Below are 24,628 nucleotides of genomic sequence, written 5' to 3' on the forward strand. Positions count from 1 at the left end.
GTATTTTAAACGCTCACTATGGCTCTGTTACTGCCGCATGCTCCTACAGATTCTTGCTCCTCACAGCTCCCCTGTCACTCCACTATGACACATTCTAGGGCCAATTTCTAATCCTATCGAAACACACCCTTCTTTCTACAAGACGTGACAGTTTGGGAAACGCTCGCAGACAAAAGTCCAAAAGCGACCTATTTCCAAACTCTCTCCCTCTTTTCCATTCTTCATTAGTATGTAGAGATGACTTTGCCTTGCACTTCACACACAGCACAGAAACTGGAAGGTTTCCAGTCCCGTGCTGCAAAATTTGGAGGTGTGCCTTCCTGTATCACCATGCCAGGAGAAATTCATCACGACTCGCTGCTCCGAGCTTGCCTTTTGGAGCTGAACGCCAACAGCACCGTGTCAGTGCAACACACACACCAGTGGAGCGCGAGGTGGCAAAAGCATCCTGGTGTTAAACACTTCGTACCAGTGCTGTCAGCTAAACACTTTTCTGCTTAAAAAGAGCCACAAAACCAGTGATCCTGGGGTCTGGAACAAATAGCCAGCAACAACTCATCCGCATTTCTAGGAGGACTTCTATAGCTGGGACTTCTGGAACCGTTTCTTCACTGCAAACACATCATCGCTTGTGTTTGGATGCAAACCTTCTCCTGTATGACCATCACCCCTCTCTCCTCTCTCCCTACACAGTTTGGACTTGTCAGCTGGTCACGGCCTCTTTCTGCCAGAAAACACAAAGCCAGCCCTTGTCTGGACAAAGTCTCAAATAAAGAGTTCGCCATTCATCAAATGAGAACCTGCTACATGCTTTCCTTACGCTCATGGTTGTTTTATATTTCAGCAATCAGATCTGTATGGCATAGCCAGCACGTGCAGCGTGTGTGAAGATTTTACGATTACACGAAAATCCTCCCCGCTCGCTCGGGTTTTTGGACAATAGGTAGAGTTATAAAGGAGTAAATGACAGGCTTCTCTGCCTGACAAGCAGCTGGAGTGAGGAGCCTTTGAGGGTGCAAATAGAAATCATTGTGCTGGGTGTTTCTGGAGTTACTTATTCATTAGCTCTCTTTTCATTAAGTTAATGAACTTATGCAGCCTGATCCTGCTTCTAATTTAGTTGGTGTCAGTCACAATTCTGCAGCTTGGAACAGATCACTGGATTTCTAAACTAATCCCACTCAGGCCACTGAATTTTTCTTGCATACTGGTGCTTGGCTGGGGTGAAGATCTTTCAGAGTTTGCTTCAGAAAGGCATTCAGGCTTGATTCAAAATCATGGGGAGAGGAGAATCTACATTTCATTTGGCAGCTTGTTCCGCAGGTTAGCAAACCACTTTGTTAGACTATTTTGACTGTATCTGACTTCACCTTTCACCTATTGCTTCTTGCTGTGCCTTTACCAACCAGATACAAAAGTGGTTTAGCATCCAGCACTACCCACTTTAATAGAGCCATTCACAATTGTGCTTTTTTTCTCTAATTACTTTTGTGATTTTGTTGCCTCTTCTCCAGTTCTCCAACATCCCCTTAAAAACAGGGAGTAGCACACAGATACTGCTCTCAGCAGCACTTTTAACGCAAGGAAAAAATGCTTCTTTAAAAAAAAAAATTTACTCTCCCCGTTTATAGGATTACAAGAAAACTGTTAGCTCTTAGGGTAGGCAAAACTTCTTTATTTGCGAAAGTTTGTACATTTGACACTCGAGATTACCTCAGTGCCGAAAGCCGGGGTTTGAACACCCTTCTCCTTCCTATCCCCATTTCTGTCTGCTGAACAAGGACTGTCAGAGGTCAGAGGATGGTGAGTTAAGCAAGCAGATCAAAATAAGACTTATTTTCTGCAGTTTCAGAGAGGAATAAATGGAATTTCAACTTTCAGAAGTTTTCATAGTATTGAAATAGTATTGAACGCCTCAGGGAGCGCTCCGGGTTAACTCCAGCGGCAACTCGGCCCCACACGGCCGCTCGCTCGCCGCCCCCCGGCCCGAGGGACAGGGTTGGAAGGGGAACGGGAGAAAGAAAACCCCGGGGCTGACACACTCCGTGCTGCTGCCGGCCCGTCCCGCTCGCCCCCCCGCCGCTGCCGCCACGCCGCCCGCTCCTCCTTCCCCTCGGCCACGAGCGTCCCCGCCGCCTCACGGCCCCGCGCTCCCGCTCCCCCGCCCAGCCCCGACTGCGCCTGCGCCGCCCCGCGCGCGCCCTGCGCGGCGGGAAACGGAGCTCGGCGCCGCGCGGCCCGGCCCGGCCCTGGCGCCGGCCTGGGGCAGCTCCGCTTTCCGCAGCGGCGGCTCCCGCCGTGGCAGGGCCGGGCCGGGCCGAGGCGGCCCCGTGCTGGCCCGGTGGCAGCCGTTGCCCTGGCCGGGCAGCCTTCCCTCAGGCCGCCCTTCCCGCTCTGGCGGGCACCACACAGCCGGGCCTGGGCCCTGGGTGCCCGCTCCCCGGGGGCGGGGGCCTCGCCGGGCCTGACCCCGCTTCAGGGCAGCTGCCTGCTGCTGGGCCCGGGCTCCCTGCCTCGGGGGCCGGCCGTGGAGCTGGGGTGGGGCTGAGCCCGGCTGCAGGCCCGGAGCCCGCCGAAGCTGCCCAAGCGCTGCCCTCCTCGGCTGGGCAGGGAGGGAAGAGATGGAGCCACGGCCTGGGCCGAGATAAGGGGGTGAGAGAGCCTCACTCGTCACCCCTATGGGTAACACGGCCTGGCCATGGGGAAATCGCTTTATTGCCAGTGAAATCCAACTGGGGCGAGGAGAAATGAAACCGAAATGTCAAAGCACCTTCCCCCACCTCTGCCTTCCTCCTGGGCTCAAGTTCACTCCTGATCTTCCTCTGCCTCCTCCCCCTGAGCTGCGCAGGGGCTGGGGCGTGGGGGCTGCAGTCAGCTTATCGCACCTTGTCTCTGCCGCTCCTTCCTCCTCACGCTCCTCCCCTGCCCCAGCGTGGGGTCCCTCCCACGGGAGACAGTCCTACACGTAGTGGTAGGACAAGGGGTAATGGCTTTAAACTAAGAGAGGGTAGATTTAGATTTGATGCAGAAAAGGCATTCTTCGCTACGAGTGTGGTGAGGCACTGGGACAGGTTGGCCAGAGGAGCTGTGGCTGCCCCCTCCCTGGCAGTGTTCTAGGCCAGGCTGGACAGGGCTTTGAGCAACCTGGTCTGGTGGAAGGTGTTCCTGGCCATGGCAGGGGGGTTGGGACTAGATGGTCTTTGAGGTCCCTTCCAACCCAAACCATTCTATGATTCTGAGGTTATCCACAGTCCTCCTCGGCTTTCCTGAATTTTGTTTTCCCCTGTGTGCCCCAGTCAGTTACAGGGCTCACGGAAATGTGGGAGCCTTTTCTCATTGTTTCTCTGTTCACAGCTCTTGCCAGTACTGCCGCCTTGATCCCAGGGAGCAGTTTCATTCCATACTTAGGTGAAGTCACTCCCACAGAAATCACTTTATTCCAGTGACAAAGTCCCAGTGGTCAGGCACGCGGTGTTTCCCATTGCATTTAGTCGTCGGCCATCCGCTGTTACTGGAGTTACAAACAAACTGATAGGCTCCTAGAGAGACTAGAAGACTTCCAGTCATTTCGATGTCTTCATACTTCTGCCCCAGCTCAGGCATAGGGAACGCTGAGCCAGCCTTGTGCCACTTGTGCCCATGGAGTCACTGGCACCTGCTTTTCACGTGCACATCTGTCACCCTTCCCACTGGCAGACCAATGGCAAGCGGTACTGGTGTGCTCTGGTGATGACTCCATCCAGTCTGGTGGTGGTGGTTCTTTTTCCCAAGGAACCACCAGTCACATACACTTTTGGTGCTGCTAGGAACCACTAGTCCTCTTGAATTCTGCCTTGTGTCTCCTTCCCTGCTCTTTGGCTTCATCTGTACCCTTATTACTCTTTAAGCAATGGCATCCTTCTCTTTTGACACTGCAGCTCCTTTCCCTTTCTGCGCTTCCTTTTATGATTTCCTCCTAAGTTCCCAGGTTTTGATCTAACAGTGCTCTTAAGTGTTCATCTCCAAGTCACCGACGTCACTCTGTGTTATAAATGTGACCCCCTGTCCTGGGGATAACTATGCTTTACAGCTTTGCAGGACTGAAACTTCATTTCCAACCCCCCTCAATATTTTTTCTTTATTTAGAGGCAGCCCAGGACCCGAATGGGAACAGAAGTGTTGATTAGAGACACCACTGTACGCTGTTCTTTCTGCTTTAGCTGTGGCAGTGGACATCATGGAAGCAAGGAACAGCAATGAACCCCAACAATGGCAGCAGTTAACAGCTAACAGTGCACTGGCAGGATGCAGCGAGTTTCTCCATCCAGAGAGAGAAGTACCATACGAAAGAAACACCTTGGGCACAAGGATTTTGTTTATTTTATCCATCTATGGATAAAAGCAGTTAGGGTACCTCATCTGGGAAGACCACAGAAGACCACCAGACACCCCCGAAAGGAGGAAGACGTGCGCAGAAGGGTCTGAAAAGGAGCCAAGAAGAATGACACCACAGAGTTGCACAACTCCTGTAGATCAGAATGAATATGTATTAGACAGCTAGAGTATGCATGAATGTACTGTATAAATGTAATGAAGAGGCCGGCCTTGGGTGTGCTTGATTTGTAGAAAGTCCACTGAGCACCCCGGCCTGAATCTCTCCAACATCTCTCCTGAGTGCGTGAGGACTGGCTCATTGCACACCGGGTAGAAGAAACCCCTTTTCGGACGACCCTCTCACACACTCTCACTCCCTTCTCCCTGCTGCTGTTGCCCAGCATTTTTTTCCCCTTCTTAAACACACTGTCACAGAGGCGCTACCACTGGCACTGAGGGGCTTAGCCTCGGCCAGCCGCAGGTCTGTCTTGGAGCCGGCTGGCATTGGCTCTGTTGGACATGGCAGAAGGTTCTAGCAGGTTCTCACAGAAGCCACCCCTGTAGGCCCACCACCACCAAAACCTTGCCACGCCAACCCAAGACAGAATGAACTCTTCCTGACCCTGCCTTCTTCTGTGCCACATTTAGGCACAGCCACACAGCTACAAAGAGCCCCTGTTTGGATACCTCTGGGCAGAGGTAACACTTTCTTCCTCTGCCTACTCCCACCCACCGACAATTCACTATTTGTGGCTCTCATCTGCTTTCCTGCATTTTCTTTCCCCTGTGTGCACAGCCAGTTGCTAATCCTTGTGTTACAACCAAATGGACAGGCTCCTCGAGAGAACCCCAGCAACAGCAGCAGTTAACAGCTAACAGCGTACTGGCATGAGGCAGCAAGTATCTCCATCCAAAGAGAGAGGTACCATAAGAAAGAAACACCTTGGGCACAAGGACTTTGGTTAAAAAAGTAGTCAAATGGGGTATCAAAGATTTGTTTCAAAGACCACAGTTCCTACGGCAAGAAGTTGGGGATTATGTAAGTCCCACCAAATGGGTTTGTTCCATTTTATGTTAAAGAAACAGCGGCATGGGAAACTCTTTCAAATGGTCCGATTTTACATACTTCACATTGAAGCAGCGGAGAGAAAGGAAGATGTTCAAGCTGGGTAAGACACATTGCACCAACACGCTGATGCCAGCAGCTGCAGGAGCAGTTGAGAACAGGCACAACAAGGCTGGAGAAGGTAGTGCCTCCTTTGTTGAAGGGTACTTGGCTGCCAGTCGGGGTTTGATTTCAAAAAAACAGCAGAGCTAGGGTTCTGAAGGTCCTGTTTTTGAAGAAAACGACCACTTTCGGGATAAGATTACAATTTGCCTGAATGTTGATGGCTTCAACTTTTCCATGTCTGTTCTGCCGCTACTGAGAGAGTGGAGGAGAAGCACAAGAGGTGAAAATGGCTGCAGTTGGGAAGGACCACTATTTCCGTTCTCCTTCCCCCTCCGCACAGGTAAATGCTGTAGACTTTAGAGTGGTTGGTATCCTTGCTTCTCTTGAGATATCTGTGTTGAAAGGGAGGTTTATTGCGTAAAGTTAGTTGATATGTCACTCTGCCTGGGTCATGGCCGCGTCTGTAGATCTAATATCTGACTTTGAGAAGTGATGAGAAGAGCTAACGGTCATGTAAACTATGGACAGTTTCTCCTGTGCACTGGGCTCAGATCCTCAAGGAACACAGGAGTTAAAATCGCACATCAAGATCATGCATCACTTTCTTATTGAATGAACATTATGTTGATTCTGAATAAATAGGCCACGTTTATTATTTCTGCTTATAGGGACTACCTGAATTTCTGTCAAATCAGTTATTTAAGACAAAGCCCTTCAAAATGGGTTTGTCCTTCCAAGAAATGTTTAGATTGCACCTGGTGAAAATCCAGGGGTGGCTGGAGGGCTCTTCGTTATTGCACCCATTCCAGCACTGGTGATTTAGGCGTTAATGCCTGGGAGACGGGCTTTGGCTCCAGACCCCAGCATGCCTGCTGTTTGACATCTTGAAAGTTCCCCTGACCTAACTCGAGATATCTGTAGAGGTATCTGGGGATTAAGACAACTTTAAAGACAACTTTACATCTTCTAAAATATCCAAACGTAGTCCCACAAAATTTTAGTCATATGTTCACAGCAGTAGAGTGTGTCCTAATCCCTTTAGTCCATTTTTATTCTTACATTTACACTACCTGAAAACTGTTTCCTCCTGCAGCAAAAGTACAGCAACATCCCCTGCCTGTGGGAAACACAATGCTCAGGCTGTCTGAGGATCACTTGTGCCTTCCATCACAGCAAGCCTCGCAATATTGATGGACTCTTTTTGCCACCTAGTAACAGTGAGTAAAGCTATTTTCTGAACGATTTCCTCATTCCAGTAAGTAAATACACCAAAATGTCCTTCCAGCGCTTAGTCCCAGTGCTTACGCAATAAATATTGAGGTCAAGAAATGTAGTGTGGCAAACCAGTCAGGTATGATCTGCTATCGCAGCAAGTCCAAGGCAAAGAAAGGAATTGTACTGGCGTTTGAAGAGGATTGCCATATGCATTTTTTTAGCTGTCACGTTACGCATCTTCCTAACTATGAGTGACATGAAAGATGCAGTCACAAAGGGCAGCTTTGGTTACTAAGCTCCATGGAGTAAAAATGTTGCTTTACTTGGGTATGTGCTAGATTAACTGTCTCTAGTAGTGAAAATGGTTAGTAGGCAGGGAATCATTGAAGAGAAATGAAAAGTAGCGTTTGTGGTGGGGGGAGGAGGCTGGTGGGGCTACTTGTAGCCGTACCCGTTAATGGAGCACAACACGGTGTATGGATGAGACCCCCCTGTATAGATAACATCAGATTACAGTGCTGTGTGTGCAGATGTATTCCCAGTTCATCATTTTGAATACGTTCATCAGGCTTGAACATTAGATGCAGGCTACTGAAGTACAGTAAGGCAGTGTAAGGCAGTACAATATCTGAAAATGAGAGTACTTATGGAAAACCCCACCATTCCACAAGAATAACTGCAACTGGACTACAAGAAAATGCCCGTGCTTCATCTTCTTTCTTTAACACTGGAAAGCATACAGAACTTCACTATGATTAATATAATGCACAGGATCCTGGTTGTATCTCTAGTTGCAAATTGCTCACCTTGAACCCTACAAGTAGACTCAGAATTTGTTGTCATTCTAATTTTCAGTCATTTGCGATTCCTGGCTCTCTGAAAATGCTATCCAATGTCTGAAATGGCTTTGCAGCAAACATTACGCATACATATAAATTTCTATGGAAAAGAATATATTTTCTGATTTTCTCCTCCTGAAGTGTCAATTATTTTCATGAACTTCATCGTTTTTCTCAGAAGCTACCTTTTGTTCTTAGTAGAGTTGTGATTCCAAAAATTGATTGAAAAACAAGTCCACAAGCTAAGAATGGGTAATCCTGTTGTCCGCACAGCTAAATTCTTCAAAACTGATGCCATGGGGAGGGATACAGGCCTGCCTATTCTTCAGCGTGTTGACAGTATTTTCACAGGCGGGGTCCTAAACTCATTTACTCACTTCAGCCCAGAGATTGCTAATCAGACATTTCCCTATGTTGTCAGTATCTATCTGTGTTTTCATATTTTCTGTACTTGGAAGATGCTCTTTTGCCAAGCTCTGCAGAAGACTTTTCCTAAAAGGCACAATCGGTTGATTTAATGACTCCCTCAATACGATAATGATTTCAAAACTATGCCTGCTGCTCTGAACCTGGATTTGATACTCAAATCTAATATTCTTTTCTGCAGATGCCCCACTGCAACAGGGTGTCCAAGGAGGGATTCAGCCTCCAGCCCATTGTCAAGGATCCCTCAGAAATCAAGAGAATATTGTGCTACCAGTTCACCCGCCAGTGATTATAAACCTCAACGATGATGAGAACGATGAAGAGGACGATGAAGAGGAAGAAAGCTGTAAACAGCTTATTTTCTTTTTTTTTTTTTACAAGGAAGGAGAATGGGTTTCTTTGACTCTTGCAGTGTACTGTACCACTGATTTATTATAATAACCCTTACATTTTTAGAAAAGAGTTGTTGACAAGTTTTTGAAATAGTTCCCAAATATTCTGCAAAACACTGGAACTAGTAGTCACCAGATGTGACTGAGGCAACATTTTCTAACTCCTGTGAAATGCCTAGCTGTATATTTCAGCAGCTGTATAATGCATATACCTCTTGTTCATACAATAGAGTTAGAAAAGTGAGCCACAGTTCAGATGGCCATCAAACACTCTTTGAAATTTCTCAAGATTTGGGTACAAAATTACAAGTTTAGGAGGTACTTCTTTTCTGGGAAACAAACTTTTGAACAGGGCCTGGACACACACATCACTGCAGGAGAATTCTCAGGTTTGTTTCCAAAACGTAGCTGTGTGACTTCCACTTAAATAATTTGTTCTAGTCATTTCCGAAACTCTGTAGGCAGTCTCATTTTATTGCAGAAAGTTATTCTTAAATCTAGCGTCAAGGATCCACACAAAACTCTTACTAGCTTGACTGAATGTATACCTTTATTCATTTATATAATTTGTTTTTTGTTTGTTTTTTTTTTTAATGTAGTTAATCCATTCACTGTGTCTCACTTAGGGATGAGCGCTTCACTGGGAAGGAATGACTTGCACATTCCCAGAGAGTGAAAGCAATAGAACAACCTACTCTCATGTGTGCACTCATGCGACAGTGCAAGATCTCAGGCAGCCCCAAGCTGCTTTTCACTTTCCACCTGCCCTTCAAGTTGGCTGGCAGGACTGCCTGTAGGTGCTCCCTAGCTTGGCTTCAGCATGAGTAAGCCATGTTCACTGAGACAGGGAGTGCAGTCAGAAAAAAACAAATTATGACACCTTTGCGTTGCCTTTGCTCTGCCTTTGCGTTGCCTTTGCTTTGCCTTTGCTTTGCTTTTGCATTGCCTTTGTGTTGCCTTTGTTTTGCCTTGGCTTTTTATCTTTTCTCTTCCTTTGCCTTTGCTTTGCCTTTGCCTTTGCTTTGCTTTTGCGTTGCCTTTGCGTTGCCTTTGCTTTGCTTTTGCCTTTTATCTTTTCCTTTGCCTTTGCTTTGCCTTTGCATTGCTTTTGCTTTTGCCTTTCGCCTGTGACTGAGGAGCAAAAAACTGTTAACAGCCTGGCAGCAGGACTAGAGGCTGAGCCGTCCCTGTTTCCTGAGGAGCAAGAATTTGAAGAATGAGGAGCAGGACTGTCCCACAGAAAAATGAGGAGGAAGAGAAGGAGGAGGTGCGTGGCCTTTCCCAAAGTCTTCCACTTCTCGATGCCACTCCTACTTTTTGGCATTCTTTGCTTTGCTTTGCCGTGCTTTGCTTTGCTTCACATTGCGTTTCTCATTCTTCATTTCTTCTCTCTTCTTGTGTTTCTTTGCTGTTCCTTTCTTTCCTCCATCCCTATTCTTTTATTTTCCTTCTTTTTTTTCTTTTGCCTTTCTTTTGCTTTTCTTTTCCTTTTTCTTTGCTTTGCTTTACCTCACATTGCTTTCCCTGCTTTTCCTTCCTGTTCTCTTCTTTGCTTGCCTTGTTTTGCATTTCATTCTTTGCTTTGCTTTGCCTCTCTTTGCTTTCTTTATTAATTTCTTTTCTCTTGTCTTGCTCTCTTCTTTCTTTATTTCCTTTCCTTGTCTTTCCTTTCCTTGTCTTTCTTTTCCCTATCTTTCCTTTCCCTGTCTTGCCTTGCCTGTCTTTCCTGCTTTGTTTTCTTTTTCTTTCCTTTAGCAATGCCTTGCTTTGCCTCGCTTTCCTTTCCTTGCTTTGCATTTCTTTTCTCTTCTTGTCTTGCTTTGCTTCACTTTCCTTCTTTCCTTTCTTTTTTTTTCACTTTCTTTGCTTTTTCCTCTTCTCTTCTTTTATATGCTGTGCCTTGCTTTGTCTTACTTTGCTTTCCTTTTTGCATTTAAGTTTTTGCTTTCCTTTGCTTTGCCTCGCTTGGCAAAATTATTTCCTCATTATTCAGTTCTTTTCTCTGCTTCTCTTGCTTTGCTTTTCTTTCCTTTGTTTGTTTCTCTTTCTTCCTTTTTCTTTCATTTTCTTTCCTTTTATCTTGTTTTATTTCCTTTTTCTTTTTTTTCTTAGCCTTGCTTTGTCTTGCTTTGCTTTCCGCTGTTTTCATTCCATCTTCTTCACTTTGCTTTCTTTTTTTGCATTTCATTCTTTGCTTTTTTGCCTCGATTTGCTTTCCTTATTAATTTCTTGTCTCTTGCCTTCCTCTATTTTCTTTATTTCCTTTCCTTTTCTTTCCTACCTATCTTTTCTTGTCTTCTCTTCTTTCTTTCCTTTTTCTTTCCTTTAGCAATGCTTTGCTTTGCTTTGCCTCATTTCGCTTTCCTTATTTTGCATTTCTTTTGTCTTCTTGTCTTGCTTTGCTTTTCTTTTTTTTCAGAGTCTTCCACTTCTCGATGCCAGTTCTACTTTTTAGCATGCTTTGCTTTGATTTGCTTTGCCTTGGTTCGCTGTCCTCATTATTAATTGCTTTTCCTTTTCTTTCCCTTTCCTTTGTGTGCCATTGCTTGCTGTTGCTTGCCTTTGCTTGTTTTTTCTCCTTTTTTTCCTTTGTTTCATTTTCTTTCCCTTTTTTTTTCATTCTTTTTGCTTCTTTTGTTTTCTTTTTTCTTTTTCTTTCCATTTTTTTGTTTTGTTTCATTTTTCTTTTCTTTTTTCTTTCCTTTTGCTTCCTTTTTTCTTTTGCTGTTCTTTCCTTTAGCAAAGCTTTGCTTTACTTTGCTCAGCTTTGCTTTCCTTGTTTTGCATTTCTTTTTTCTTCTTGTCTTGCTTTGCTTCTCTTTTCTTGTTTTCTTTCATTTCTTTTCTTTCTTTCCTCTGCTTTTTCTTTTATTGATTTCCTTTGCTTTGCGTTGCCTTTTTTTTTTTTGCAGTGTGTATATTTGACAACTCTTCTCAGTGTTGCATCCAGAAAACACCTCCAAACATTGCCATTTCTAAATTAGATTTCCTTTTCTCCTCCTAGATATTTCCATAGCCTTCCACTTTTCGATGCCAGTCTACTTTTGGCCCTGAAGCAGTGCTGCGCTGTGCTGCTTGGGCAGTGATGGGCAAGAGAGGCTGAGAGAGCCAGGGCACGAGTGGTGCCTTGGAGGTGCAAGAACAGCAGGCAGGCGGCAATGCGAAAGGGCCGAGAGGAGCCCTGGCAAGGGCCTGTGCCGAGTGCTGCAGAGCAAGGCAAAAAGCCCGTGGAGAGCTGTGTTAGCCCACAGTGGGGGGAAGAAAGCCTTCCTCCCCCCGGTTGCAGCACACAAGAGGCCGTCTTGGTGGTGCAGGAGCAGCAGGCAGGAGTGTAGGCCAGAGGGAGTGGAGGAGCTTGGGCAAGTGGTCATGCTCAATGGTGCAGAGAAAGGCAAAAAACCCATGGGAAGCAGTGCCAGCATGCCCAGGGGAAAATTCCTTCCTGAGCCCAGAGCTGGCACTCGGCTCTTCCTTGAGCGTGGGAGCGAGACCTGGCTGCTGGTCCCACAGGGTGGCCACGCCTGCCAGGAGATGGCCAAGGCCTCTTCTCCGTCAAGCTGGAGACATGTGAGAGGCTTCTGAGAGTGGCCACCTGCCCCTGGGCTGATGGAGTTTGGGGGCAAGAAACGTTGCTGTGCCTGGCAGGATGCCAGTGGATGCTCCAAAGCGCTGGGATCATACGTGCGATCTCTGCATGCGATATCTTACGTCTGCTGCCCCTGGCTGTGCAGAGGTGGAGGCCAGAGAGCTCTGCAGTGCTCCTCACGTGCTCATGCAGAAGGCATTGCCTTGGTGGTTCTGGTCGAGTCCTGAGGAGCTGGCGTGTGTTCCCTTAGGGCTGAAGCAGGTCTTCGATCCTGGGAGCAGATGTTTCTGTGCTGCTGCTTGGTCCTCTGGAGGGAGCTTTCTCCCAGCCATTGAGTTTACTCAGGAATGCCTTTTAACATCTGGCAAATACTTAGGACTTTTACTTTCTCTCTCACTCTTCCTAAATATGTGTGTATATACTATATAATTTATAAAAATGTGTGTGTGTGTATGAATTTATATAAAATGCAAAAGATAAATGCACGCACACAGAAGTATGTACTTCTTTGGCACATGCAGTTGTGAATGAGGAAGACAAACTTCACACAGTATCTCTAGCAGGCTTTGAAGTTAGTTTCAACATGGGTACAGAGAATCACAGAGTACCTTAAAACACAATTATGGAGCAAATCCCTGCTGTTTGCTCTAACTTTGTAGAGCCATCAGGAAGAGAGTATTCAAAAAGCTATGAAATGTTCCTAGTGATGCAGCTAGTAGTAAAACTGAGAAGAATAGTGTGAGTTTTACTGTGCCGTTGTATCTGCTGAGACTGTGGTTTCAGCAGAGTAAGTTTGGGAATATAGAGGCGGCAGGAAAGTTCATTGACAAAAACAGAGAAACTTTGAAGTTTTTTTCCAATTACCCTCCCCCCCCCCTCCCCATTTTCCCCATCCCTGTTTAGGCTCATAACCTTCCAAAAGCTGTCCCAGCAGCTCACGCTTTTCTTCTGAAGTATCCAGATGATGAAATGATGCAAAGAAATATGGCCCACTCTGAGAGCATACCTGATGCTGAGGACCTGTGCTGGTTCTGGCTGAGACAGAGTGAATTGTCTTCACAGTAGCTGGTCTGGGGCTCTGCTTTGGATTTGTGCTGCAAACGGTGTTGGTAACACAAGGGTGTTTTGGTTACTGCTGAGCAGTGCTCACACAGAGTCAGGGCCTTTGCTGCTCCTCCAACAAGAAGTTGGGAGGTGACACAGATGGGACAGCAGAGCCCAGCTGACTAAACAGATATTCCATACCATATGTTGTCATTCAAAGGGTTGTCATCGGCAGTGCTGAGTCTAGTTGGAGGCCGGTAACTAGTGGTCTCCCCCAGGGGTCAGCACTGGGCCCAGCCTTGTTTAACTTCTTCATCAATGACCTGGATGAAGAGTTAGAGTGCACCCTCAGCAAGTTTGCTGATGACACCAAACTGGGAGCTATGGTGGATACACCGGAAGACTGTGCTGCCATTCAGAGAGACCTGGACAGGCTGGAAAGTTGGGCAGAGAGGAACCTGATGAGGTTCAACAAGGGCAAGTGCAGGGTCCTACACCTGGGTAGGAACAACCCCATGCACCAGTACAGGCTTGGGGCAGACCTGCTGGAGAGCAGCTCTGCGGAGAGGGACTTGGGTGTCCTGGTGGACAACAGGTTAACCATGAGCCAGCAGTGTGCCCTGGCTGCCAAGAAAGCCAATGGAATCCTGGGGTGCATCAAGAAGAGTGTGGCCAGCAGGACGAAGGAGGTTCTCCTTCCCCTCTACACTGCCCTAGTGAAGCCCCATCTGGAGTACTGTGTCCAATTCTGGGCTCCCCACTTCAAGAAAGATGAGGAGCTACTGGAGAGAGGCTACGAGGATGATGAGGGGACTGGAGCATCTCTCCTACAAGGAGAGGCTGAGGGAGCTGGGCTTGTTCAGCCTGAAGAAGAGAAGGCTGTGAGGGGACCTTATAAATGCTTACAAATATCTGAAGGGTGGGTGTCAGGAGGATGGGGCCAAGCTCTTTTCAGTGGTGTCCAGTGACCGGACAAGGGGCAATGGGCACAAACTGAAGCACAGGAAGTTCCGTCTGAACACGAGGAAGAACTTCTTCCTTCTGAGGGTGACGGAGCACTGGAACAGGCTGCCCAGGGAGATTGTGGAGTCTCCTTCTTTGGAGATATTCAAGACCCACCTGGACAAGGTCCTGTGCAGCCTGCTGTAGGTGACCCTGCTTCGGCAGGAGGGTTGGACTAGATGACCCACAGAGGTCCCTTCCAACCCCTACCATTCTGTGATTCTGTGATTCTGTGATCCTGAGCAATAAAAACTCACCCAGTGCAAATATCCTCCTCAGAGGATGGCAAATTGTGGCCACAGCCTCTCCTAAACAGACCGAGGCATTGTGGAACCTGTAAAACACCTTGCTTGGAGAGAAGCAGGTCAATGTCCTCAGTGTACCTTTGCAGGGAGAAATAGGTATATTAAAAGACAGATTTAGTGCAAGCACAGTGCAGTTTTCACTGTGAAAAAAGGAAACTCCTCGGTCAGCCTCAGTAGAGGGTGTAACCCCAAGTTTTGTTCTATTTCTGCAAAATCTTTCCAGCACCTGATCAGCACATCGAGCTGAGTATGTCTCTGCCATTAGTAAATGCACTAAATGAGGAGCTTAAACAATCATCCCCAAGTTGTGCTTAAACGCCCGGAATTTAAGAAGAAGACATAAAAGAAATGCTGGTGGTTTTCGTTTTCCCACTCACTTTAAACCGGAAAAAAAAAGTTACACTTGAAAGTTCTCTTGGCAAGCACGAAAACAATATATTTGTAAGGAAAAGAGAGATGCTTAGTTTTGGAATGGTATGAGCTGGAGGGAAATCACAAGTTGTGTCACGATGCCTGCTGGTGTCGCAGGAACTGACCTCGCCGTCTCCGGTTTGGTTCGAAATGAATTGACTGTGGATGGCACAGAGCGAGGATGCAAATTGGGAACGGTTTGGCAGAAATTTGGCAAGAAGATTTGTAATGTTCAGACTGTTCTCCTGCTTCTGTTCCCACCACTGGGGGCCAAAAATGCTGCTGCTGTCAGCAACACTGACTGAACAAACAGCACATGGCAGAAAAATAACAAACAGGATGAGCAGCCGCCCGTGTTCTGGTCTGGAGATTTATCTGCCCACGGACTTTTAGGACAGTGCAAGTGGGTAGGTTAAGCTATGCTTATTGCTTTGCTTCTAGAGAGAATTAAGCTAAGTGTAACTAAAGTCACTTAAATCTAGAATGTGAGGGCTCAGATTCACGGAGAGACCAGAGGCTGCGAAGACCCGTTGCACCAGAGGCTTTGCCCACAGGCACACCTTTACCCTACTGCAGTTAAGGTAGCCCTCTCAATGCTGAACCACCTCGCACTACACTGAGGGCCAAACTAGCTTGAATTAGGGGTAATTACCATGGCTCACCTGGCAGGCAGCCATTTGCCTGAGCCCAGAGGCTACACCTGTGCTTTCACACCTATGCTTTCCTTAGCAGGTGCCCTGGGGTTTAGCTGAGAGCTGCTCCCTCACCTCTGCTGCTCTACCCAGGGGGTCCAGGAGGCAAGAGAGGCCACGCGCCGTACAGAGGTATCGTCACATACAACCCTACACCTGTTTCATGAAGAATTTCAGGATGACAACCAGTTATTAAAGATACGCAGACACCTTAGTGAGGATTTTGCAGTTGAGTGTGGAGCACCCTGGGCTCCTTCCGCTTGGAAGGGGAAGCCATGCTGCCAATGCTGGAGCATGGTGCCAAGGGACAGCTGAGCCCAACCCAAAACCTAGCATGAATCATTGTTTTCTCCACTACTGGAACTGAGCCTGAACTGCGATTTGGAAATCTTCTTGAAGTGTGAGTTGAATGAGCATCGGTCACAGCTGAACACCATCCAGCATTTAAGCAAAACTTCACCGTGCTTGGACGTCCTTCAGAGAGGGGAATTTAAATCACTGCAATTTGTATGGCAGCTTGCCAGGAAGAAGACACAAGATGTGCGAGTTCATATATTTATTAACCGCTTCTCACTGCGTTCCTCTTCAAAATCTTTCCTGCCATACTCTTCTGGATGGTTGTCACATAAGACATGCCACCAGCAGGGACTTTATGTGACTGCCTGCAGTCCTGCCCTGGGTCTCCCGGGTTTCTGTGGCAGGAATAGCCTGGCCTTTCCTCTTGAAGGTGGCGTGCTTTTGTTTTACTCCATTTTGGTGTTGCTTGCAAAGCACCTGGCGTTGCGAGGCCTCGCACAGAGCCTGTGCCCCCAGCCGCCCCTTGCTGGCAGCCTTGGTGGGCAGCCTGGGGGAGCTGTTCCTGAGGGCCAGCCTGGAGCGGGCAGGGCTTGACCTGGCTCCTCACTCCTGTCCCAGCCTCCCCAGGGGACAGTGGCAGCTCCCCAGAGGGACCCAGGTCTTGTTTGGGGATTTTTTTTTTTCCCCAATGAAAGTGTTTTCCAGCAGGACGCAGCCATGCTGGGAGCAGCCTCGTATTTGCCCTGTGCTATATGGTGCAAATGAGCAGAAAAGTGATGGTATGTGAGGTCTTTGCTTTGCTATCGAAAGAGCTCACCAGGAAAAAAAACAAAAAAGAAAAAGAGAGAAGATGATTGCCATCTGTGTTTGAGCCACCTAAACCATGCAAACCACAGAGAAAACAGCCTGTGACAGGTATAATTAGGCTGGGGTCCCAGGAGCACACACCCACTGCAGCCTACAAAAAGCCCAAAGCTCTCGTCGTGGGTGCGGAGAGTGAGCACGTGCGGTGGTGTGACAGCTGGGTGTGACGGCCGGGCTGACCCCTGCAGCAACTGTCCCGGTGAGTCCCCTCCTCCGCTGTTCATGTCTGTCTTTCCCATGTGCAGCCTCTGTGGAAAGGAAACCAAATTAAAAATTGCCTTTTATTTTAAAAAAAAAAAAAGTTCATTTGCCATTGAACTCATCCAGTTACAATGATCTTTTGATAAACTGCAATTTAATTTAATTGCAATTTAAGGTAGGTCTGACAGCTAAAATAACATAGAAAAGCCCCCCGGGGACGTGCAGCTCTGCACCCCTCGGCGGATGCTGCACTGACATTTAGGAACTGGGCACCAGGGAGAAATCAGTAGCTCACTGAGTGCCCGCTGCTGGCCGCAGTCCCCTTGGGTTGTACGCGGCAGGTCTCAGCCTTGATATCCGATTTTTGCGCTGTCGTGACGGGGACGAGGCTCTGCTGGTTCAAGATTTTGACTCGCTGAGGAGCTTCTGAAGCAGGTGGAGCGCAGCAGGTCTGACGTTGCTGCATAGCTGGGAAGGATGAGTCACGTACTTAGTGCAGCGATTCCTGAAAAGGTGGTTCCCCCCCCCCCCCCCCCCCCCCGAAAACAAGCAAAAAGGGATCAAATCAATTTTGATTAATAAGCAACCCCTCCTCATCTCAAGGGATGGTCTGTTGCTTATGAGCTTGTAGTGTGCTGTGAAGTTCACCGTAGAAAATACCCAGGTGCTGGCTAGAACATATGAAAGCTCATTGTAGCTAACCCCACGTTATTGTTGTTGTGAGTACAACCCGTAACAAGCGCGGCGGTAACGGCGCAGCAGAACCCCAGCACGGGCCAGCCGCTGTGGTTATAGCCTGCTGCTGCCTCCGCGCCGCAGGTGAGGTTGGGACTCTTTGCTTCCCGGACCGTAGGAATCTCGCGTGGATTTGGCTCTCCCCATATTCACCAGGGTGCGTGGGAGCTTGTCTGTGGCGAGGGGTCCAGGGCGGGTGCATCCTCGCTGCTGGTGCCTGACAGGGTCGGTCAGCCATCCCGCACTGCTGCCTGGGCGCTGGGCTGGAGCCAGACGGGGACGAGGAAAACCCCTGGTGGGGCTGTTGCTGCCAGAGACTTCGCCGTGAGAACCGCAGCTGGGAGAGGAGCGTTTTGTGCTTGCTTCCACAGACCTATCCAACACCATTCGCATGTGCATCGTTACAACTCGTCTTAATTTCTGCAGCTTAATATTTATGTGTGGTATATGCGACTGATAGGTGTTACGCAGGCGGTTCCTTTCAGTCTGCTCACGTATTTTTACTGGTGCAAATTCTGCACCAAGCTGTAGCTGGTATGCTTTGGCTGTTTACTTTCCTTGGTTGTCAGATACAAATATATTTTGAGTTTTGTGCATCAGAAATTCAACTGGTATGCACAGCGTACAAGTGGCATCGTTAAAAGCCAGGTACTAAATTTTTAGCTGCACTTGAAACTCCAAGAACCAGCAAAATTTTGCATGTAGTTCTGTATCTCAAGAGAAAATTTAAATACTAAGAGCACATACTTATGACTATTTTTATTTCTTCAATCTACTTTTAGGCAAATACTCTGTGTCTAGACTAATGTTCTTTTTTTTTTTTTGCAAAGATCTCATGCTGCCAGCCTTGCTCTTAAATAACTCATATCCATGAACATTGCTTCATAAAGATAAAAAAAATGATTAGCCCTTAATGTGTGCTTTCTGAACATGATCGTTTCTAAATAGCTGGGAAAAACTGCATTAATTTTTTTTTTTACCTGATTCCAAAACCCCACAAATATTTACTGCAAGTGTTGGCTTCGGCAGCAAGAGCGGGTGAAGGGATAAAGGCAGTTCGGGCCAGAGGGTGCCACAAACACCGAGACACGGCTGCGAACACGCCATCCCTAGAAGCAGCCGCTTACAGTAAACCAGCTTTTCTGACAGACTTGCTAACAGAGCCAACCCTAACGCAGGCTGGGGAGATGAATAACACCAAGGAAGGTGCAGTGGGAGGTTTGGCGCTGCGAGACGACCTCTGAGTTGCGTGACCTGCTTTTGAAGGCACCGATGCCCGGAGGAGAGGTCTGTGCCAGCTGAAGGTCCCCGGCAGCGCTGCAGGGACCCACCTCGCGTTGTCCCCGGGTTCATCGCCAGGCACCAGCACAGGCGGGCCGGTGCAGAACCTGTTGAACGCTGAGGAGCCGGTGACTCACGTCGAGCCCACCCGGCTGAGCTACCTTTTGTGACAGTAGACTGAAAAGACATGAAAAGCAATCCACAGCAGGAAAAAACAGCTTTTTCTTGTTTTCTGGGGCATAATAACCTGCCTTGCAAGTCAACAGCTGTGAGCATCGTGCTTAAACTCACAAATAAGAAAGAGATGTTGCAGGCAGAGATTATCAGTTGCTGCAGAAGATACAAATACTTTAACACCGCAAACTACTACTAAAGGCAGGTACTCTTCCTTGTTAGCTGCCAGACAGTTTAACAGACACATTTCATTTATTCTCATTAATGTTTTGGAAGATACGGTGCTTTCAGGTGACTTTCTTTTTTAATGTGCGCACTGGGGACTCTACATCTTATTAAAAATGAGATCGCAGTGACTCTAGAATGTCAAAGGACTTAATCGGTGCAATGCCATAGAGAAGCTGAAGACCTAATGTAGGCTAAACGTGACTCTGTAAAATGGAAACAGCTAAATAATTCAGTTTCTGTGTGGTGTGTTCATTGTCCAGCCAGACTCCTCTCAAAGGGTTGAGGTTTTTATTAAAAGAAGAAGAAAGAAGAGAGTCACAGTTCTACTTCAAAGCTGTTTCAAATCAGTTGTTTTCCCCCCATCTCTCCTCTCCAGGTTACGGAGCCTCCTTCAAGACTGAGGAAGGATCTGGCTGAAGATGGAAATTGCAAGTGTAGTGAGTATAAAGCTACGCTGCTGTGTCATCTCCATTTTTTGTTCCCCCCTCTTTGCCTCCATCAGTTTTCTGCCTCTCTCAAGCCAAAGGTGCCGTCCCACCGTAGCAGTAATACAAAGCCTTCTCCCCTGCCTCTTTCCAAGGTGGGGATTTTGCATTTTGTTACATATTTAAAGCTGCCAAACCAACAGTGTTTTAAATGATCTGACAGAAATAATGCTCTCACCACCTGCCTTTTTAATACCTGAAGTTGGCTGGAGGCTGTGAGCTGCTCTTTTGTAAAGGGTTTGTTACTCAGTGGGTCATTTTTGTAAGTCTTTGCTGTGCCACACGCTTCTTCCGGGCGTGGGCAGGTTTTAAGTAGTCTGAAATCTGCTGTGTTTCACCCATCTAAAATGGAAAATATTGGGGATCTTCAGCTGCACCTGGTGGAGAGCGCCAAATCTATGCTTTACTGAGACGCCTCTCAACACGGATTTAGCTGATGTCCCATTGCAGGTCACCCACCCTGGCAAGACCTGCCTGGATTACTACAGGAATGACAGCACAGTGCTGTCTCTGTATGGAAACCCAGGGAATGACACAGACTTCACGTGCGACAAAAGGCAGGTCAGGCAGTTTGCCCGAGCCTTCCTGCCCGCGTGTTTCTGGCTCATCTTCTCTGTGGGCGCAGTGGGAAACGCCTTAGTCGTGGTCATCTATTGCAAATACCGCTTCAGGAGGAGCATGATGGACCGGTACCTGCTGCACCTGGCCATTGCAGACCTGCTCCTCCTCTTCACCCTCCCTTTCTGGGCCAAGGCTGCCTCCGATGGCTGGGTCTTCAAGAACTTCATGTGCAAAGTCGTCAACAGCATGTATAAGATCAACTTCTATGGCTGCAGCTTGTTTCTAACCTGCATCAGCTTTGACAGGTACATCACTATTGTCCAGGCGACGAAAGCTAAAACTTCTAAGCGAAGGCGGCTCCTGCGCAGCAAACTCATGTGCTTGGCTGTCTGGCTGACATCCGTGAGCCTGTGCATCCCGGAAATCATGTACAGCCAAAGCACGCAGGTGGGGGATGTCACAGTTTGCAAGATTACGTACCCGCCAGACATCAGCATGGTCTTCCGAGTTACTGTCCTGGCCTTGAAAGTCACAATCGGGTTCTTCCTCCCGCTCCTTGTCATGGTTATTTGTTACACACTTATCATCAACACCCTCCTGCAAACCAAAAGGTCCCAAAAGCAGAAGTCGCTGAAGATCATCACCTTGATCGTCACCGCTTTCCTCCTCTCTCAGTTCCCCTACAATATTGTATTGCTGGTCAAAGCCATCAACACCTACGCCAGGGTGGCGTACACCTGTCAGGCTGACGACTGGCTGGACATCGGGCTGCAGGTCACCCAGACCATCGCCTTCCTCCACAGCTGCCTCAACCCCTTCCTCTACGTCTTTGCTGGTGAGCGGTTCAGGACGGCGCTGGGTAGGATGATGCAGAGCGGCGGCTGCTGCTGGAGCCGGGGTGAAGAGCAGTGCTCCTCCGCCTGCGACAGCCAGGAGCACAGCTCAAACTGGTCCTTCGCCATGCTGGGGAGGCGGCGCGTGAGGAGCTCCCTGATCCTCAGTACCCACTTGACCTCCTCCATTTCATCCCCTCCTTGCCAAGTCCTCTTGTAAGTTAGTCCCCCACCTCTCCCCTCCAGAGGAACCGCAAACTCTTTGGAAACCATCTGTATACCCCAAAGACTGTCCCAGAGGAGCGGGGAGGGCTGGGGGCTCCTCGCGCAACCTGTCCTTGCCGTGTGAGACCCAACCAAGGCTTGCTGGCTGAAAGGCAGGGAAACCTTTGGCACAGGGCAGCAAACTGGAGCCGTACTCGTCGTAAGCAGAACTGATAGAGGATAAAAGCTATTTTTGTGACAGCTGTAAATACCCAGCCCATCTGCAGCGCAGACCACAACCTGAAATAACAAGCCTTGCAGGGAGGCGGTAAGCCCAGCCGCAGCGGCAAGAGGCAGCTGAAGCAGGATGAAGCGCCGTCCCACCCACAGCGAGCAGCAGGAGGGGGTTCAGCCTTCGTTTGCTGCCCGGCCGGCGGCTCCTACGGCAGTGGCCGGGCTCGGGAGCCCTGCTCGCACCCGCATCGGATCGCCTCGGCTGTCAAGGAGAGCGGCCTTTAGCTCCTCCAGGCCAAACGCTGCTCTCTGTGCCTGTGCAGGCGTGAGTCTTTTGCTGCGCAGGTGGTTCGTGCTGCAAAGGAAAGCTGATCTTACATGTTCATAAAATGGTCGTCACGGAATTAGATTGATCTTTCTCCTGTGTTTCAGCTGTGTGATGCAAGGTGAAATTTGGTATCATTTATTTGCTACGACTCCTATTTTGCTACCGGCATTTTGTGTGGGCCCTGCACTGACAAATTGCACCTTGCAATAAAAATTCAAGGGTGTCAGAGATGCTGAGCTGTCTGTCCTGGCGATATTTGCCGTACTGTGGTGCGTAGCCGTTGTAAACCAGAACGCGAAAACCAAGCCCACGGTTCAGCAGCCCTCCGGCGATGTGCTGACAGCTTTGCTAACGGTGAGAAAATATATTTAGCCTGGGGCCAGTAAAACAGAGAGTAATTAAGTGTCGGCCCTAACGTTAATGAAATCTGGATTGAGGCTTCAGGTTGGGAGAGGTAGCAGTTCCCCGGAGCGGTGGGCTGTAACACACCCCGCAGCTTCTGTCGGGCTTTTGGCGTCCCACTGCTGGGGCTGCAGCAGGGCCTGAGGCCGCAGGGCACTGCATGCCCATGGCCCCTCGTTTGTCCCCTCCCGGGGAGTTGGCATCGCCTGTCCTGCCGCCCGCAGCCCTCACGTCCCGGCCGTTGGTCGCAAGTGGCAGCGCTCAGCGGAGTTTCTTTCAAATAATTGCATTTAATCCGTTTTGCCTCCTGGTAGCTACTTCTTGCATGAAGAAAATGTTTTCATTCTGTATTAATCATTAAAGCGTGTTGATAAACACGAGCTTTCTGCAAGGTCTGGCGCTGCTTTTCTAGCTAGTTTCATATACGTTTATTAGGATTTTTTTTTTTCCCTTAGGGAAAAAAATGGTGAAAGATGTATGTATTTTGTACTATATGTGTAAGAAGGCTTTTGGGGGGATTTTGTGATGTTTGTCAAGCTCAATGCGAACGGAAGCTAAAATTCCATTAAATAAAGTCATTCCCGCATACACGAAGGGGGTGAACTGGTCGTTTCTTGCCCACTCGCCATTCCCCGGTTGGGATCCGTACACACCACCCGTTCCCAATGGCAGGATTTACCCCTCCCGAGAAAGGCCAGGGGAGAGCCCTGCTACCAGGGTTCGCGAGCCTTGGGGCGTGGAAGCTGCAGCTGAGGACCCCGAGGCGCCGGAGCGGGTTTCGGCTCCCAAGGCGATGGGTGGGGTGCAGTTTTGGGAGGGAGGGCAGGTTTCTGAGGCTGTGGGAGGAGGGAGCACGCCGGAGCAGACGCTTCCCTGCAGCAGCTGAGCCCCGACGCCCCTTCCCAGGGATGGGGACGAGGGTGGTCCCACCCAGAGGGTCCTCCCAGCCCCAAAAGTCCCTCAAGCCATGCAAACAAACAAACAAGCGTGCAAACCTTAGCTGCCGCTGACCCACAGTCCTGCCAGCTGGCCTAGAGCTCCTCTTCCCTGCACAGTTTCCCGCTGGCCCCGGGAACTTGAATTTCGGGGCCTTCTCAGAGAAGGTAAAAGTTTCTTCGCTCTGCAAAATGCGGTGGGAAATTTTCATGCTTGGTCAGCAAGTGAAACCGTTGAGGGAGGTGAAACGGCGATGAACTTTCAGCAGCTCGGGGCGGCGGGGTCACCCGCGGGTCACGCACATCCCGCTCTGAGTCAGGCTGCTCCGCTGGCTGAGCCGGGGCAGCCGGGGACCAGCCCTCCCAGGGCGGGTTTCCCCTCGTGGAGCCTGTCCCGCCGGGGCTGCCGGCACCCCCAAACTCGCGGGGAAGCTGCCACCCTGCTGCCCCTCAACCTGCAGCTTTGTCCCTGGCAGGGTCCCTCGCCGCCGGCCACCACGCCGCAGGGGCTTGGTCTTGGAAGCACCTGCTGCCATTGCCCCCCTGCCCCGTCCCCCAGCTCCTTGCGGCCGAGCCCTCCCAGGACTCTTCCGTCCCTCTGCCCTGAAGTGTTGGGTGGATTTATCCCACCGAAATCCCCCGCGTGCCTCACTGGGGTGTCCCCAGCCTTCAGCTGATGCTGTCTCCCCGGAGGGCAGGGCTCCTCAGAGGTGAGGGGTGCTGCCTCCCCTGCCCCATGGCCCCCCACCCCTCCTGTGGGACATCTCCTGGCAGCTCCAGCAGGGCAGTCACCCAGCAGCTGCTGGAGGTCCTGGGAGAGGCCCGAGCTCCCACACGGCTCCCAGGCCCTCTCTTTAAGGCCATTTTTTTTCCCAGATGTTCCTAGTTCTGGGTTGCAGTCTCCCCTGCTGTCCCTTGTATTTGAAGGAGCAGCTCAGCTTGTCTCTGCCCTAGGTGTTGCCTTGTCACCCTGAGACCCTTCATTTCGACTCCCAGTCCCCATCTCAGACTTCCGAGAGCCAGCAGTGTGCCAGGACCCCAGATTTTGTCCAGGCGGGAACCGGGCTGGACCTGCCCGCTGCCTGAGGTCTAACACCTCCAGAGGTGCCTCTGTGCAGAGGCTGGGTGCCGTGCTGCAGCAGGGACGGCCACATCAGGAGCTGTGGGTTGTTGCCAGCTCCCTGTGGCGAAGGGCTCGGCGGCAGCCGCAACCGCAGTGCAGGCTGTCACGTAGCATGCCACCAGCCTGCTTGTGTCACGAGGAGAGGAAGCTGGGAAGGCCAATGAGAAACTTCCGCTCTCTTCTGGCAAACCTGCCCAGCTGACGCCTGCTCGTGCCTGAGAGCAACGTGCTTTACAGAGGCGCCTCTTCCAGACAGCAGAAAATGACAGAAGGGTGTGAGAGCGCAGCGATGGGCGCTACAGGCATC

The 24,628-nt window shown here is 49.3% G+C and overlaps 1 protein-coding gene across 2 annotated transcripts; it reads left to right on the top strand.

Annotated features, from left to right (window-relative positions):
* Positions 1 to 9,583: 9,583 nt before the first annotated feature.
* On the top strand, positions 9,584 to 22,842 carry CCR9 (C-C motif chemokine receptor 9). 2 transcript variants are annotated; one of them, XM_075418854.1, is made up of 3 exons: positions 9,584 to 9,663; positions 19,593 to 19,653; positions 20,152 to 22,842. In XM_075418854.1, exons 2-3 carry the CDS (start codon positions 19,636 to 19,638, stop codon positions 21,313 to 21,315), a joined length of 1,182 nt encoding a protein of 393 aa, XP_075274969.1. In that variant the 5' UTR covers positions 9,584 to 9,663; positions 19,593 to 19,635; the 3' UTR covers positions 21,316 to 22,842. The 2 variants fall into 2 exon arrangements, with proteins under 2 accessions (XP_075274969.1, XP_075274971.1); XM_075418856.1 differs by lacking the exon at positions 9,584 to 9,663 and adding an exon at positions 16,602 to 16,796.
* The last annotated feature ends 1,786 nt before the right edge of the window (positions 22,843 to 24,628 follow it).

This window comes from Opisthocomus hoazin, chromosome 4 (assembly GCF_030867145.1).
Source record: "Opisthocomus hoazin isolate bOpiHoa1 chromosome 4, bOpiHoa1.hap1, whole genome shotgun sequence".
Classification (NCBI taxonomy): Eukaryota; Metazoa; Chordata; class Aves; order Opisthocomiformes; family Opisthocomidae; genus Opisthocomus; species Opisthocomus hoazin.